Here is a 15,681-nt window from a genome sequence, read left to right as displayed (position 1 = left end):
ATTGCTTTTTTCTCCAAACTTTCCCAAAATATTATTTCTAAATATCATTTAATCATTTCCTCTGCTGTTTAAACCTCCCACAAGGACCAACTTTTCCTTTTTCATTGTGTAAGCCGCCTTCTCTAATGCCTGAAAAAATTACTCCACTTCTTCTTTAGTAGAACCCTGAGTGGGACTATAAGCACAAAAAAGTATCATTGTCCAGTTCCACATTGTGATATTTGTCCGCATCATTCTACTTGATACTGCCTGCATTTCAAGAAGATTATCCTTATATTTAGTATTGAATACTATAACTACTCCTATAAAAAATTAAGTACTCCTCCTCCTATAAAAAAAGTTTTATATAACAAATACCTTAATGACAGACATGAGTGAAAAATGTAAATTTCATTAAATAACTGAATACTGGGTAAATGTGCAAATGTATAAATATAAATGACTGTGAGCAGTTTGTTCATTTCCATAAACATGCCCCAAGCAATAGTGTCATCACTGCCTTAACGCTTTCATTGCCAAGCTGAAAATTGGAATTTCGTGTGGTGATGGCCAAATTTTTTTAATTTTTTTTATTTAGTTAGTGACGTCCACGTGATAACGCGTGATCGGCCGTTTGGTGAGAACTCGCATCGCGTGATATCGTTCATTGCCAAGCTGAAAATTGGAATTTCGTGTGGTGGCCAACTTTTTTTTTTATTATTTTATTTAGTTAACGACGTCCATGCGATAACGCGTGATAGGCCGTTTGGTGAGAACTCGCATCGCGTGATTGGCAATGAACGTGTTAATGAAGAGGTTCTGATTAAGGCAATGATGACAGTTGTTGATGACAGTGTTGGGCCCTAAATTGGGTTCTACTTCAAAAAGGGCAGTGTAACTGTGATCTTGAATAACAAATTCTAAATCAAGACTGCACCAGTTCCATTCATACATGATTTGCGTAGGATGTGTCGTGAATAAAATATTCTATTTTGTGCACAGGTAATCTAACAGAAGGGTGCAACCTGTCACACATCACATGATTCTAGAGCCTATTTATCAGAACACTTCCCCATGAGGCTCATTTTGAGGTTCACGAAATTCCTATCCCTTTTAACTTCTAATCTCACACCATTTGATGCCTTTGTTTGGGGTAAGTTGAAGGAATGGGTATTCCACCATGCCCAGCCTTCAAACCTTGATGAACTAAGGGATAAAATTGCACAATATGTCCCAACTCTTGTTCTCCAAAATGACAGAGAAATGTTGCTATGAAACCTGTTTTGAAAGACAAGGTGCCTATTTGGAGCATGTTATCTACTGTCGTTAATGCTTTATTCAACAACAACAATTCCGTTGGTAGTTGTGGATGTACATATCACCATGTGCAAACACATATTTCTTTGTTAATACACCCATTTACTCTGTAACATATATCATTGTAGTTATTCAGTACTGTTTTTTTTTTTTTTTTTTTTTTTTTTTGCACAAAACTATTTTACAGCATAAATAAATAATTTATCTATAGGATGAGGCAAATGAATGATAGCTGCTACTGGATGTGTGGTTATAAAGTGGCATGGAAATTATATTAATGAAGAACTTTAGCTATATTTTCTATTTTCAGATGTACCCAGATACAGGGGTTGGGAATGGGTTTAAGATTCCATATCCAGGCTATGCAACTTAGCCAACCCTGGCATATTTGTTGACAGATCTACCTTGAAGAACATAAGAACTATATTTGTGATAATCTATATAGCAAGTCAAGACCAGCAGACTGGATACTGCATGGAAGAAACAACTGTGCTGCACAGGAATCACTACAGGCTTGAGAGATTATTTTTAGAATCAGCATAAGCTGTGAAGAACATGAATAAGTATGACAACAGCTTGTCTTCTCTGAATTAACTTAGATTTTTTTATCCACAGCCCTTTGATAGGATATTAATTCCTTTACAGTTGCTTTGCAGAATTGGTTCTGCAACAATTGCACATGAGTGCTCGGTCTTACCACAGTTGTAATTTGAGCTATGATGAAGCTGGTTTGAAATCTAGCAAAATATTAGTAATCAATTACTAATTACTTATGCATTTTTTATTTCTGTTGATGTATATACCATAAAGCATTATTAAGGTTAATATTGTCAGTTTAATGCAGCAGAGTATCAGGTTATGCACTTTGGGATAAAAAGGATTACACGTTATGAATTACAATGATGGGACTGCACTGCATGAAACTGGTGATAGCCATTGGGGATGATGGTGCAAGTTCAGTCCCTGCTCACCATCACTCCCAAATACACAGTGTAAAATTTGGCAAAATTGTTCAAAGGATCACTTAGATATTGAATAATACACTAAAAGGTAAAGACAATGAGGTTTTAATTTCTTTTTTTTTTAGTTTCTTAGTGGTGAGGTCAGAAGACCAATTGAAGGTGGTTTATAAAATTTGACTGACAGTTGGAAAAAGAGGAGATATGATGCAAAAAAAAGTTACTAAAGGAGGTTTATAGGGACTGATATAAAAAAGGTAATCAATACATAACAAGAATGGAGAGAACATTTACACAACTAAAATTTTACAAAACTTCTATGAGTCACCTGTGGAAGTTGTATAAAATTTTAGTTTATAAGGATATAAAGACCAATTTTTTTTGCTTTGAAAGTGATGAATGAGATGATAGAGGCAGTGTGATTTATCAGTAAATGAATTTAAGCAGACGTATGACAGGTACTGTGTCATTAATGTGAGCATCTTGATGAGTCTTTGGATGAATGAAAATGCCTATCTAATAATAAATTTGGTAATTTTTGTTTATGAAATATCCAAAAATTAATTGAAATATTAATTACAGGCACCTAGATAAGCCTATTCAAAAATTCCTGATGCTATGAGTGAGTGTTTGATATAATGACAGAAGATATTATCCCTCCTATCTTCTTAGGAGACAGAAGGGATAAATATACATTTAACTAGCTGCAGCACATGAATTTTGCACAAATGATCCGAGATGCAATAATCCCACTCTATCTTCTTTTTTATGCATTAGGTCCAAATGGATCTTAAGGCCACTGGACCTAATGGCTTCTTAAAAAACTTGGTATGATAGACTAGTTTATTCTTTCTCTATAAATTTTCTCTGGCCTATTTTTAGGAGAAAAAAGATGTTTCCAGAAGTAAAACCCTTTCACATCTGCATGAGACAACTAACTCACCTTCAGCTGAAAAGTGTCTATAAATATTCCGCATGCATCCTAAATGAAATTTCGAAGCGTTTTTCTACGAACAGATCATCACTGCCACAACCAAGATACCGTATTTGGTGATCTTAAAACCAAAATTGAAAGAAAGATATACTTAATGGAAGAATAATATTTCCACTCACTTTTTCTGACAAGATAGTATAATACAAATCCAGGTGCTGAATAGTGAGAGCCATAAAGGAACTTTGGTTCTGCCATTTCATTGTATCTTTCCTATAGAAGATATGAAATATACTCAAAATGAGGTAGAGTAATATATATATATATATTTCCCTTTAATGCCAACATAGTAATAATATGTAGACTCGTAATCAGTAAATAATAATAATGTCAAAAAAAGAGTCAAACAAAATCAACCTAACTATACACCATCAAATATAATCTGATACTAATTTCTGGACCTGTGATCCAGAAATTCAACTTAAATCAACTTAAAAGGCTTTATAGGATTGATGCAAAGGAAATGTTTCAGCACTTGGCTAAAGGAGTCACAACAAGAAGTTATTCCTGGAAGTTGAATAAAGGTGTGAGGACTAGATTTTTTGCAAGAGTTGTGAAAATGGGTTGAAGGAGAGGTATAGATTGTGTGAATAGTTTCGGTCTCCTGCAATAAGTCTTCGGACTCCATGGAGGTGCCCATACAATAATAATCTACCAGTCACAAAAAAAATCTCTCAATCATATTTTATCAGTCTACTTTATAGAGATATTTTTATAATGTTTCAAAATACTAAATGTTATGATGGAAACAAAAATTCTTTGATTCTTACTACACCTTACGCATAATTACACAGAAATGTCCTTCAGTTTGCAAAATATTACTTATCTACTGATTTATCTGCAATAAAGTCCTATAGAGAAGGGTCATTCATAAGTATATTAAATAAATCATTCAGAGTGGAGAGGTTTATTGATAACCTGATCATCCCTTTTATTAAATTCATTTGACTAAAACCTCAGTCACAAGATGAAGAAATTGCTGGTATAATGCCTGCAATTTCAATTAGTTCTGACAGAAATGGAAACTTGTTCTTATTACTTACTGTTCTTTCAAAATGGAAATTTGTTCTTATCACTCACTGTTTTTTCAAAAGAATCTTGTTTATTTAAATGCTTACACACACTCTTAGTTCATAACACTCTTTCATGAAATTTACTGAAATTGTTTCTTCATTATTTTCAAAATATTTGTTGAAATGTTTATCCAAAATCTTGATTTCATCTTTCCCTAAGTTTTCCAGATTTTCATGTCAAGTAAATGTATCAAATACCGAAACAGCTTTAGCAAGATCCAATTAATTTTCATGAAATCTTTTTATCAAGTATATCCTTCCTTCATCTATTGGTTTTTTCATTCGAAATATGAACAATCTCTGCATGCATTAAACGAATACCACTGTATACGTTATTTATGCTCCATAAAAATGTTCTCTCAAATGTCATGGAACGTCTCTCATTTCTCTCAGGGAATTCACTGTCTGCATACTTTGTTTGATAAGAAACAGATTTTCATTTTAAAAAATTAGTGACAGCTGCTTGAATAAATTTCAAATGAATTCTTATTGCAAAGAAAGATGTTTCATTTTCTTTAACAAGCCTTTTGATATTGCAGCATTATCCCCTTTTCCAGTGAAAATTTTTTCTAAATGCATTACTACTGCAGATAGTTGTAAACAAGTGGCTGGTACGTTTCTTAATTTTTCAGTCTTTTCAGTGAATTCTGGTAAAAGGATATACTTTTTTTTTACTACTATTTCAATGTCTGCAACAAAAGAAACATTTTTAACAGCTAGATTCAAATTATGTGTAATATAGTGTGTTAATGTTCTGTTAGATGATGAGGCATGTCTCTCTTGAATTTCACTACTAACTCATTGTTTTTTTTTCTGTATACCTCCTGCTCCATCAGCTTTAATACCTATTAACCAATACCAATCTTGCATGCATGAATAACTTATTCATTTCACTTTTTATATATCTATATACCCTACAAATGCAGACTTTTGAATAGGAATTATGAAGACAAATGCCTCTTTGTGTGACTTTTTTCTTGACTACTTGTATTAGAAACTATAACACAGTTTAGGAATGTTAGTCAAGTGAGTAATACTTATTATCCGACTAGTTTCACAATTTTTGCTATCGGCATCTTCAGGGATACAATTGGTAAGCGATATGAAAGTAACAGACTAGCTTTTAACTGACAGTTCTAATTCATACAAAATTAGTACTGTAATTAGTACAGTACTGGACTAATTAGTACAAAATCATTACTGTAAAAAAAACTAATATTATTTACCACAAAACTTCATTTGCCCTACTCCGAGAAAGAATTAGCCATACGAGATCCTTGCTCAGCCAAATGCCTCTTTGTTGGGGATCTAAATAGCAGAGTAGGAAATGACTGTCAGACATACAAAAATAATTTAAGAAAATTTGGAGAAAAGAGCAAAGCTAATAATAATGGCAAATATCTGTTGGATTTCTGCTCAGGACATGGACTGGTTATTACTAACACAATGTTCCAACATAAAAATGTGCACAAATTCACATGTCGAGAAGATAATAAGAAAAGAATAAGAAATAAGAAAAGCCTCATTGACTATGTTATTGTTGATAGTGATATTTTCTCCCTGGTGCAGAAGACCAGAGTGTACAGAGGATTTGAAATTGGAAGTGATCACTATTTAGTCTTTAGCAGGATAAAATTGAATTTTATATTGAAAAGAACAACAGGTAAGAAAGTTTTAAAGCGAATAAAAGTTGAGCAGCTCTCAGACTTGAACTGTAGACTAAAATACATAAATATTATTGAAGAAAAAATGAAAGAGTTTGAAAACAGGAACCAAACCTTGGTGATTCAGTGGCAAGCCCTGAAGAAAACACTGATTGATTCAGCCAGAGAGGCATGTGGTGTGGTTGTCTGCAAGGATAGAAAAATCAGAGCTCCATGGTGGACAAATGAGGTTAAAGAGGCAGTGAAAGAAAAGAAGAAAGCATATCAAAAGTTCCTGGCAAATAAGTCAGCTTGTGCTCTTATAGAATATAGAGACAAATGTAAGAAAGCTAAACAGTGTGTAAAACTAGCTATACAAGAGTCATGGGAGGACTTTGGTAAGAAAGTCCTCCCATGACTTTTGTTTATATAAATAAATATGAAGAAGGAGGCAAGATATTCTGGAGGTTGTTGAAGAAGCTCAGAAATGAAAGAACGAGTGCTGTAAAAGGAATTAGAGATGATAAAGGTGACATGAACACAGGAGAAAAAGATATCCTTGAAGTATGGGATAATTACTTCAAAAAATTGCTAAACGAAACAAGCAGTGATAACAGCACAGTGGTAAAAAACACTGACCAGGCATTCAGTCAGGAATACATATGCATACTTGAAAAAGCCATCAAAAGCCTGAAATGTGGAAAGGTAGCAGGAGTAGATGATATTCGACCAGAAATGCTCAAGTATGGAGGTATAAAAGTCTTACATTGGCTGCACTGCATAGTTCAGAAGGCCTGGACAGAGGGACGAATTCCGGATGATTGGAGTAGAGCTCGCATAGTACCCACATATAAAAAGGGAAATAAAACTGAATGTGAGAACTACAGAAGTATTTCTCTATTGAGTGTTCCTGGTAAGATATATGTACATATACTTGCATATATCTTATTGACAAATGGTTGAGAAGGATTGTGGTAAAGAAGCTTGGTGAAGAACAAGCTGGATTGAGGGCAAACAAAGGTTGTCAGGATCAGATTTTCACTTTACGACAGATAGTTGAGAAATCATGGGAATGTAACAAAGATCTCTATTTAAGTTTTGTAGATCTGGAAAAGGCTTATGACAAGGTACCACGAGAGAAGCTATTCAAAATGCTACAGTTATATAGTGTCAGTGGGGCATTATATCAAGCAATACTTAATCTTTATTTGAGTTGTAAGTCAGCAGTTAGAATTGAAGGAAGTACAGGAAGATGGTTTAATGTTAAATCTGGTGTGAGACAAGGATGTACAGTATCCCTTCTGTTATTCATTATCTATATGGATCACATTATGAAGGAAAGTGGTATTAAACACGATATCAAAATTGGAGATGTTTCTCAGCTCTTCGCTTTATGTGGATGATGTTATAGTAGATAGTTGTAGTAGATATAGTATGAAGGTCAGTATTAAAAAGACAATGAAAATAGGCAGAAGTATTGAAAATATCAACTGCATTGTGAATAGAGAACAAGTAAAACATTTCAGCTATTTAGGCACAATTTTTAGTGAAGATGATAAATTCATCATCATGCATATCAAGGATTTAGGCCTAGTGTGGTCTGTTCCGGCCTTAGAAATCATCGTTGAATCATTTAAGACGACGTCCCGGTTTTCTTTTTCCTAATGGCTTGAACTTTAAGGCTTGTTTTGGTAATCTTTCTATTTTCATTCTTTGAACGTGTTCCATCCATTTATGTTTATAGTTTTTAATTTTTTTCTATTACTGATTATTGGTTTAATTCTTTCATAATTTCTTCGTTTCTTTTGTGATCAAATAGAGTATACTGTGCAGTTTTTCTCATAAACTTCATTTCTGCTGTTATTAATACTTGTTTGTCTTTTTGTTTTATTGTCCAGATTTCACTTCCATACAATAAGACTGGTATTGTATACTTTCAGTCTGGTTTGTTTTTGAACTAGGCTTGGTTTAAATATAGAGTTAATTATACCTGTTATTTTTAAATATTTCGCAATTTTTACGTTTAGATCTTTTTCATATGTGATCATACATCCTAGGTAGTTAAATGAATTCACCTGTTCTAAGATCTTGTTATCTATTACTATCTTAGTTTTTGCTGGATCTTGTCCTTTAAAGGCCATAGTTTTTGATTTTTCTGTTGATATTATCATACCATAATCTTTGGCTATCTTATACATACATCTTCAAGGCCCACCTTTCCTAATTGGGTTGTGGGGGCAACAGCTGCAAGAGGAACTTCCAATGGTCATGATCCTCTGTCACCAAGCTCAGGTGTTCTGGTGAGATTCCCAAAGGCTGGGTCTATACATGATCGTCCTTTTCTAAACCCATTCTGTACTTCTAAAATAAAGTTTTCGGAATATTTCATTAGTTTGCTATTTAAAATTCTGCTATATATTTTGTAACAGGAATTTAGTATGCTTATAACCTCTTATAGTTTTTAGGGTCATCTCTATTACCTTTTTTTTTTAAAGATAGGAATCACAATTGCTTTTTTCCATTCTATTGGGGGGGGGTGTTTCCAGTTGTATAAATTTTATTTAAAAATAATAGGAGTCTTTCTTTGAATCTTGATCCTGCATATTTATACAGTTCTGAACCTAGCTTATCTTCTCCAGGTGATTTTTCATTTCTTGTTTCTTTCAGGCTGATTTCTAATTCTTCCTTAGTTATTCCCTTTTCATTTTCATTAAGTGTTTGCCAGTTGTCTTTTTTAAAATATTTATCTGTCCACAATTCTATGTAGAAATTTAGTTTCTCTTTTAGCTATGGCTCTTATTCTTTTATATTCTATTTCATCTTCTAATCTTTAACTGCTTAACCATTAATGATAGGCTTATTTTTTCATTTTGATTATTTCTTTGGTTGTATCACCCCATATCTTCAGTTTTTTTTTTCCTTTTATTGAATTTTTTGGTCTTTCTTAAGCTTTCATTTGCTGCTGCATTTAGTATCGTTTTTATATTAAGCCATTCTATTTCTATTTCTTCATTTTGTTTTATCTAGATATTGGTTAATTCTTTATTCATATAGCCATTGTATATTTGTCATTTAATAGTCTAGTTTTATAAACAAATGTTTTAAATTTTCTTTCTGTTCTTGTTACTTATAGCCATTTAGATGGTAATCTTAATTTTATTTTAATGAGGAAGTGGTCACTGCTTATTTCATATCCTCTGTGAACTCTAACATCTAACGAAAACTGTGATGTCTTTTCATTTAAGATAAAATAATCTAATATTGATTTCGATCCTCTTGCTGCCCAAGTAAATTTATATATGTCTTTATGTTTATAGAAAGAATTCATTATTTTTAGGTTATTATAAACTACAAAGTCATTCAATTTTTTACCATTCCTGTTTAGCGTATGTTCTCCATATATTCCTATATTATTATTAATTTTTATATTTCCAATTCTTGCATTTAAGTCTTCTGCTAAAATTACGTAATCATTTTTATTTATTTTATCATATATATTTTGTAGCTGATTATAAAATTCAATATTATCCTGTTCTCTTCCTTCTTCTGGGACATATAAGCCAATTATTGTTAAATAACCTCTATCTATTTTTATTCTAGCTTCTATTATTCTTTCATTCCATAATTTATAATGTTTTAACTGCTTTGAAAGGGATGAATCCAAATCATGACTCATGCTTGTGCTCTTTGGTCTGTGTCAACTCCACTGTATATCACATTAAAAATTTCGGATCTCATGGTTCCATTTAATTTCTTTTTTGTTTCAGTGATTACTGCTATTTTAAAATTTCTTTCATTTAATATTTGGTCTAATTCTATTTCTTTATATGCTTTATTAGCGAAAACACTAAATTAGATGTATACAAGACAGTGTTCAAACCAATTTTAACTTATGGATCTGAAAGCTGGGTCAGAAGTAAAACACTTGACCAAAGACTAGAGACTGCAGATATGAGAGTCCTGAGAAAGATTAGAGGCATGAACAGATGGCATCAATGGCAGTATCATATTAAAAACAAGGATATCAGGAAAGAACCTGCCACTGCCAGCATCCAGGAATGTGTTAGCAGAGCTAATCTCAGGTAGTATCGTCACTTAAACAGAATGTGAGAGGAAAGATTAACAAAACAAGTGTTCTCTGCTATGTTGGCAGGAAAACGAGCTTTAGAAGATAGAAATATAAGATCTGATAACGTTGGAGTCTTGACAGGTAAAAGACTGATTTGGAGGAAAATTGTAGATAGGAAGTAATGACGTAAATTTTTCATGTAGTACTATCATATCCTGTACACCTCTTGAAGGTATATATCAGATATATATTTTTTTGTTTTACCTCCTTACTAGCCACCAAAATGGGAGCTACAAACTAGAAAGTCCTTTTTAGGACTTTCAGGTAACAAATGGCAATGTTGTAGCCAATGAAGTTTTAACTGAGGCTCGGCTATTGCCGTTACCCAGCCATGACTAGAGCTTTTAGCTCAATAACACCCTATCCACACAGATTTTCTTCATTCAGATGATGGGATAAAGAGTCAAGGACTCAGTCCATCGCCCAGTTCTTTTAAGAACTAGCCACTAAAGTGAATCAAATGCATGAACCACCTTATGATTTTTCAGAAAGAAAAATGCAAGCAACTTGAAGTTATCATGTAATTACCCTATTCCTCTGTTAATACCTTACTGTTAGCGCCATTAATTAATGGATTAAATGTAACAAAGTTATATAAAATATGAGATCACTTCACTTAAACTGCTTTACTTGGTTCCTAATCAGAAATTGTCTTTTAATATTTTAAGATTTTGCTTTACGATTTATTTATTTTGTTCATTCCCAAGAAATAGTTTTCAGTCAGCAGTGCATAAACCTTTTTTTTTTTTTTTTTAGAATGATCATTTAATGGCAGTATCCAATTCTCAACTGCTGTAAATACATTTCATAAAAATGTCTGAAATATATCATATGAAAATTAATTCAAAATTTATGGTCATTTTGAGCTGTTATAATTACAACTCCCCCCCCCCTCCATGATACAAACTGATCATAAATAACTATTTATAATTTCCTACTGGTTTGAAATGGTTATAAGCAAAAACTAGCCACAGGAGCAGTCTTTGTAGACCTAACTGCAGCATATGATACCATAAACCACCTCACACTCAGAAATAAAATAAACAGAATAACTAGAGACTATCACCTTGTCCTCCTAATCCAATCACTCTTGGAAAACAGACACTTTTACGTGGACCTGGGGGTAGGAAGAGCCGCTGGCACCTCCAAAAAAATGCCCCCCCCCCAGGGAAGTGTGTTATTACCATTACTTTTCAACATCTATGTCAATGATCTCCCCATCTTTCCAGGAACTAGGAACTAGAAATTTTATCTATGCTGATGACCTTGCCATAGATACTCAATCAAAAAATTTCAAGTCCATTGAAACTACTTTATCACTTGCCTTAAATAGTCTAACCACATACTATACCAGCAATCAACTAAAACCAAACCCCTTGAAAACCCAGACTGGCCTTTTCCACCTTAACAATAAGGAAGCTACAGATTTCTTGGGTAGGCTCTAATATAGAACATTCCTGGAACCCAATCTACCTTGGTGTGACTCTAAATTGCACCCTCTCATACAAAACCCACATAGAAAAGACAAAGGCAAAAGTGAATGCAGGAAACAACATACCTAAGAAAGTTTACCTCCTCCAAATGGGGTGCAGACCCTAGCACACTAAGATCTTCTGCCTTGGCCCTTTGCTATTCTTCTGCTGAATACGCCTGCCCAGTATGGTTCAGATCCTGCCATGCTGGAAAACTTGATCCAGCATTGAATGAAAGCTGCCGCTTAATTACAGGATGCCTGAAACCAACACCACTAAAAGACCTGTATACTTTGGCTGGTATTGCACCCCCTTCAATTCGAAGATCTGCATTCTCAGCTGATGAAAGAAGCAGACAAATGAATGATGAATGCCACCCACTATTCAGCCAGACCGCAGTGCTCCAAAGACTAAGGTCCCAACATAGCTTCCTGGCAACTGTTGAACCACCTAAAAACCTCCCAGAGACAAAACTTCAACAATGGTTGCACTATATCCTAAAAATAATACTGGTATTCCAACAGCCAAACATCTTCCACATGGTGATCACTTGGACTGGAATACTTGGAAAAGTCTCAACAGACTTCAAACAACAGGACTCTTCAAACAAAACCTCATCAAATGGGGCTACCACAATGACCTAGACAATTGTGAGTGTGGGACAACCCAGTCCATGGAACACCTTCTTTCTTGTCCCTTTCTTCCATCGCCTTGCACAAAAGAGGACCTTATATCCTGCACAGAAAGAGCAGTTGATTGCGCAAGATACTGGAGGAACATCTGACCATATTTATTGTATGTAAGTTATGTATAGTTTCTTTTTTTTTATATTTAATTATTATTCCCTGTATAATTTACCTACCAAATCTAAGCTGATCTCATTGTAATGTATCCTAATTTGTTGTAAATCAAATTTTGTACCACTTACTTACTACTTTACTACTTGTGTTTGGATACGAAATAAATAAAACTGGTTTGAAATTTTTCACAGGGAGAACATATCAGTATCAAGGGTAGTGAGCATACTTTCTTATGCCCTTCTTATGAAGAGACTGGAATTTTAACTTTGAAAACCATTGAATGCATGCTTAAATTTTAGCTTTGACTGCTATGTCACATTTGCTGGAAAACAAAGACTTGGATAAAGGTCATGGATTTTGAGAGGAGTGAGAAATAAAAGCACTCATCCGAGCAAGAATAATTTCAGTTATTATATCAGAGCAAGTGATTGGATCAGAAGAGTGGAAGCAATAATCAGACCATGGAAAAGTGACAGAAATCCTGAAGAAATCCTTCTATCTTAAGGCACTGCATGACTGTAGTGGCATAAGATACCAGGTTGAGATTGGATGGGAAAAGAATGATCTATGTAAAAAGAAATATGGATAAGGCTATGGTCAAGAGGAAAGCTATCAACAGTGTATTTGGAAGGATAGCTGGTTAAGAAGTGATCCAGGTAGTTTGGCAAATTATGAGAATTATCTGAAATCCTGGAAGGTAAGTAGGTTAACAATTTGCATTAGATCATTACTGCCGATAAGGAACTTTGCTTCTCTTCCAGCTTGGTCTGTGATGTTAGAGAAGGAAAGCCAGACAGAAATGTAGAGGTCAAAATATCCAATTATCTCACTGATTGGATAACTAGATTATAAGGAATGAACTTTAAAAGATAAATAAATAATCAAAAATGGCAGTATAGTCATCAGGAGAGCAGTAAAGGCAGCAAACATGAGACAAGGAAATTTTTAGCCAAAGAATACTTTGGGCATAGGATATCAACTCAACAAAAGCATGTTCCAACCTTCTTACAGAAGGCATAATGCATGATATACTATGGAAAGTTAAGGGTGAACTGAAATCATACAGGATGACAGTTGAAGTTTAGCGATGAATAACAGAACAGGTTTGGATGTTTACAAGTGGTTAAGTTGGTGTGCTTTACTGAAGTTGGTAAAGTCAATACGAAAGTTTTTTTTTTTTTAATGTGGAGTTTTGTTGGATTTCTGGGGTATAAATTTATTATTTTTTGTAGTTTGTTTGTTGTATTTTCGATTTTTTTTTTTTGGTGGGAGATTTTTTAAATCAAAGTAATAATATATTTCTTATGCTGCCTTTGATGTTAGAATATTGTTTCAGATACAACTTTAATACAGGAAGTACCCAGACTTCAAAATAAGCATAGCCTCAATATGTCTCCTACAAGCTGCCATCTTAGACTTCTGCCAGACACAACCTGGCAGACTAAGCAGCAGGAGGATTTGCAAAACTGATTGAGAAGACTCCCAAACTGTTACCAACAGGTTTGGTACTGTGTATTATCTAGCAACTGGCCTCCAGAAGCTGCTGTACCTCAAATTGGGTAAGTACTGGCTCCTGAGTTCAATAATTATGGTATGGAGGACATATCTAGCAAGACATTACATGTAAGACATTACATGTAATGTCTTACATTACATGTAATGTACATTACATTACATTACATGTAAGAGCAGACAGAAAACAAACCCCATTCTAGAGATGAAACATCACAATAACTACTTTATGTCTCCTATAAGCAGAACAGCAGTATTTCACTGAGCAATAAAAGTCATTTACCACCTAGTGGTCTAGTTGGTATCTCCTCCAACTAGGAAAGATGTGCTTTTAAGGTGGCAATACTTGCCTTACCCATTTGTGAAAGCAGGCTATACTGAAGGAAGACTATACAGAGGTTCACTTGGCCAGGAGAGGCTATATATTGTGTGTTACCCTGACCATTAATAGTGCAAATGGCCATTTACATCATTTTGTGATTTAAAACAAAAATCCTGTTATTTCTTTTGTAGGCCAATAATTTTGTCAAAATTAATTCTAACATACATTTTTTTTGCGCATGTGTGTGTAAAACAACAGTAAAAGTAAATCTATTTCAAAAATACCACATAATCAAACTAGCAGTAAATGTATTTCTTTTCAAATATGCAGTATTTTTTGTTCTTCATGGAGAGTGATATTTCAGAAGTGAATTTTATTACAATGGGTTGCTAAAGGGTCAAAACCAAATAACTGAAGGAGACTTCCACATCTCCTTGAATGAATACAGAGAAATTATTCTGACCCCATGTCCAATCCTCACTAACAGTGTGTTCTGTTAATAGGTATTCACTGGGTATAAACAAATGAGAATGAACTAGCAATTTAAGACTTCTGACTAAATAGCACTAAATACACATGATGGGAAAACATCATGAGATTTAATGCTTGCTCAGTTAAACAAAGTCACACTGTTAAATCAGGGAACCAGGGCGAGCAGTGAAAAGTCAGCTATTGGAACAGACTCAAGCTCAACCTCTAGTAGAAGAAGAACAAACCCAATGTCAGAAGAGCTGAAGATAGGAACCATCAGCATAAAGAGTATTAACGAAAAGGAAATCAAACTTGCAGAAGAACCAAAAAAAGTACTATGTAGACATAATTAGCATCACTGAAACAAAGAAAACAAAAACAGATGAGATCTTACTAAATAATAAGTATGGATGTTATATTCGGGCAATAATGATAAAGGAAAGAAAGAAATAGTGAGAGAATTCAACATGAAACTAAACTTCTTGATTGGAAGGCAATATCAAGTAGAGTTAAGTGGGCAATTTCAAAATGGGAAAAATAGACAATTAATAGACTATGGTCTCACAAAGAAGTGGAAGAACTTTTTGAGTCATTAGGGCAGGCAGCTGACATAAAAAAAATGGAAAAAGTGGTACTAATTGGAGATCTAAACAGCAGAATGGAAAGTAATCCCACTAGGCATACAGAAATGTTTTGGAAAAATTTAGAGAAAAGTACAAGGATAATAATAATGGTAAGTATCTGCCGGATTTCTGCTGTTAGTGATGACTAGTTATCACTAACAACAACACGTGTCAACATAAAAATGTGCATAAGTTTACATGGAAAAAGGGCACAAGAAATAAGAAAAGGCTCACTGACTGTTATTGATATTGATATTGTTATTGATACTGATATTGTTATGCTGGTTCAGGATACAAGAATGTAGAGGGGATTTAAAATAAACGTGACCATCACATAATTTTAAGTAGGATTAAAACGAATACCACATTGAAAAGAACACTATAAAAAAG

At 33.8% G+C, this 15,681-nt stretch overlaps 1 protein-coding gene across 1 annotated transcript in view; it reads right to left on the bottom strand.

Moving 5' to 3' along the window:
- The window catches only part of LOC150100611 (protein FAN-like), a 477,112-nt gene that overhangs the window by 243,816 nt on the left and 217,615 nt on the right, over nt 1–15,681 (bottom strand). The window contains exon 15 of the mRNA XM_090401841.1: nt 3,369–3,459. Coding sequence (XP_090257967.1) covers nt 3,369–3,459 — 91 coding nt within the window. The remainder of the gene's footprint in view (nt 1–3,368; nt 3,460–15,681) is intronic.

The sequence above is a fragment of the Typopeltis vanoorti genome, chromosome 12 (genome assembly GCF_054136105.1).
Source record: "Typopeltis vanoorti isolate ZY-2024b chromosome 12, IOZ_Tvanoo_1.0, whole genome shotgun sequence".
In the NCBI taxonomy this organism is placed as follows: domain Eukaryota; kingdom Metazoa; phylum Arthropoda; class Arachnida; order Uropygi; family Thelyphonidae; genus Typopeltis; species Typopeltis vanoorti.
The sequence above is the reverse complement of the archived record's forward strand: the minus strand, read 5'-3'. Positions and strand labels throughout refer to the sequence as shown.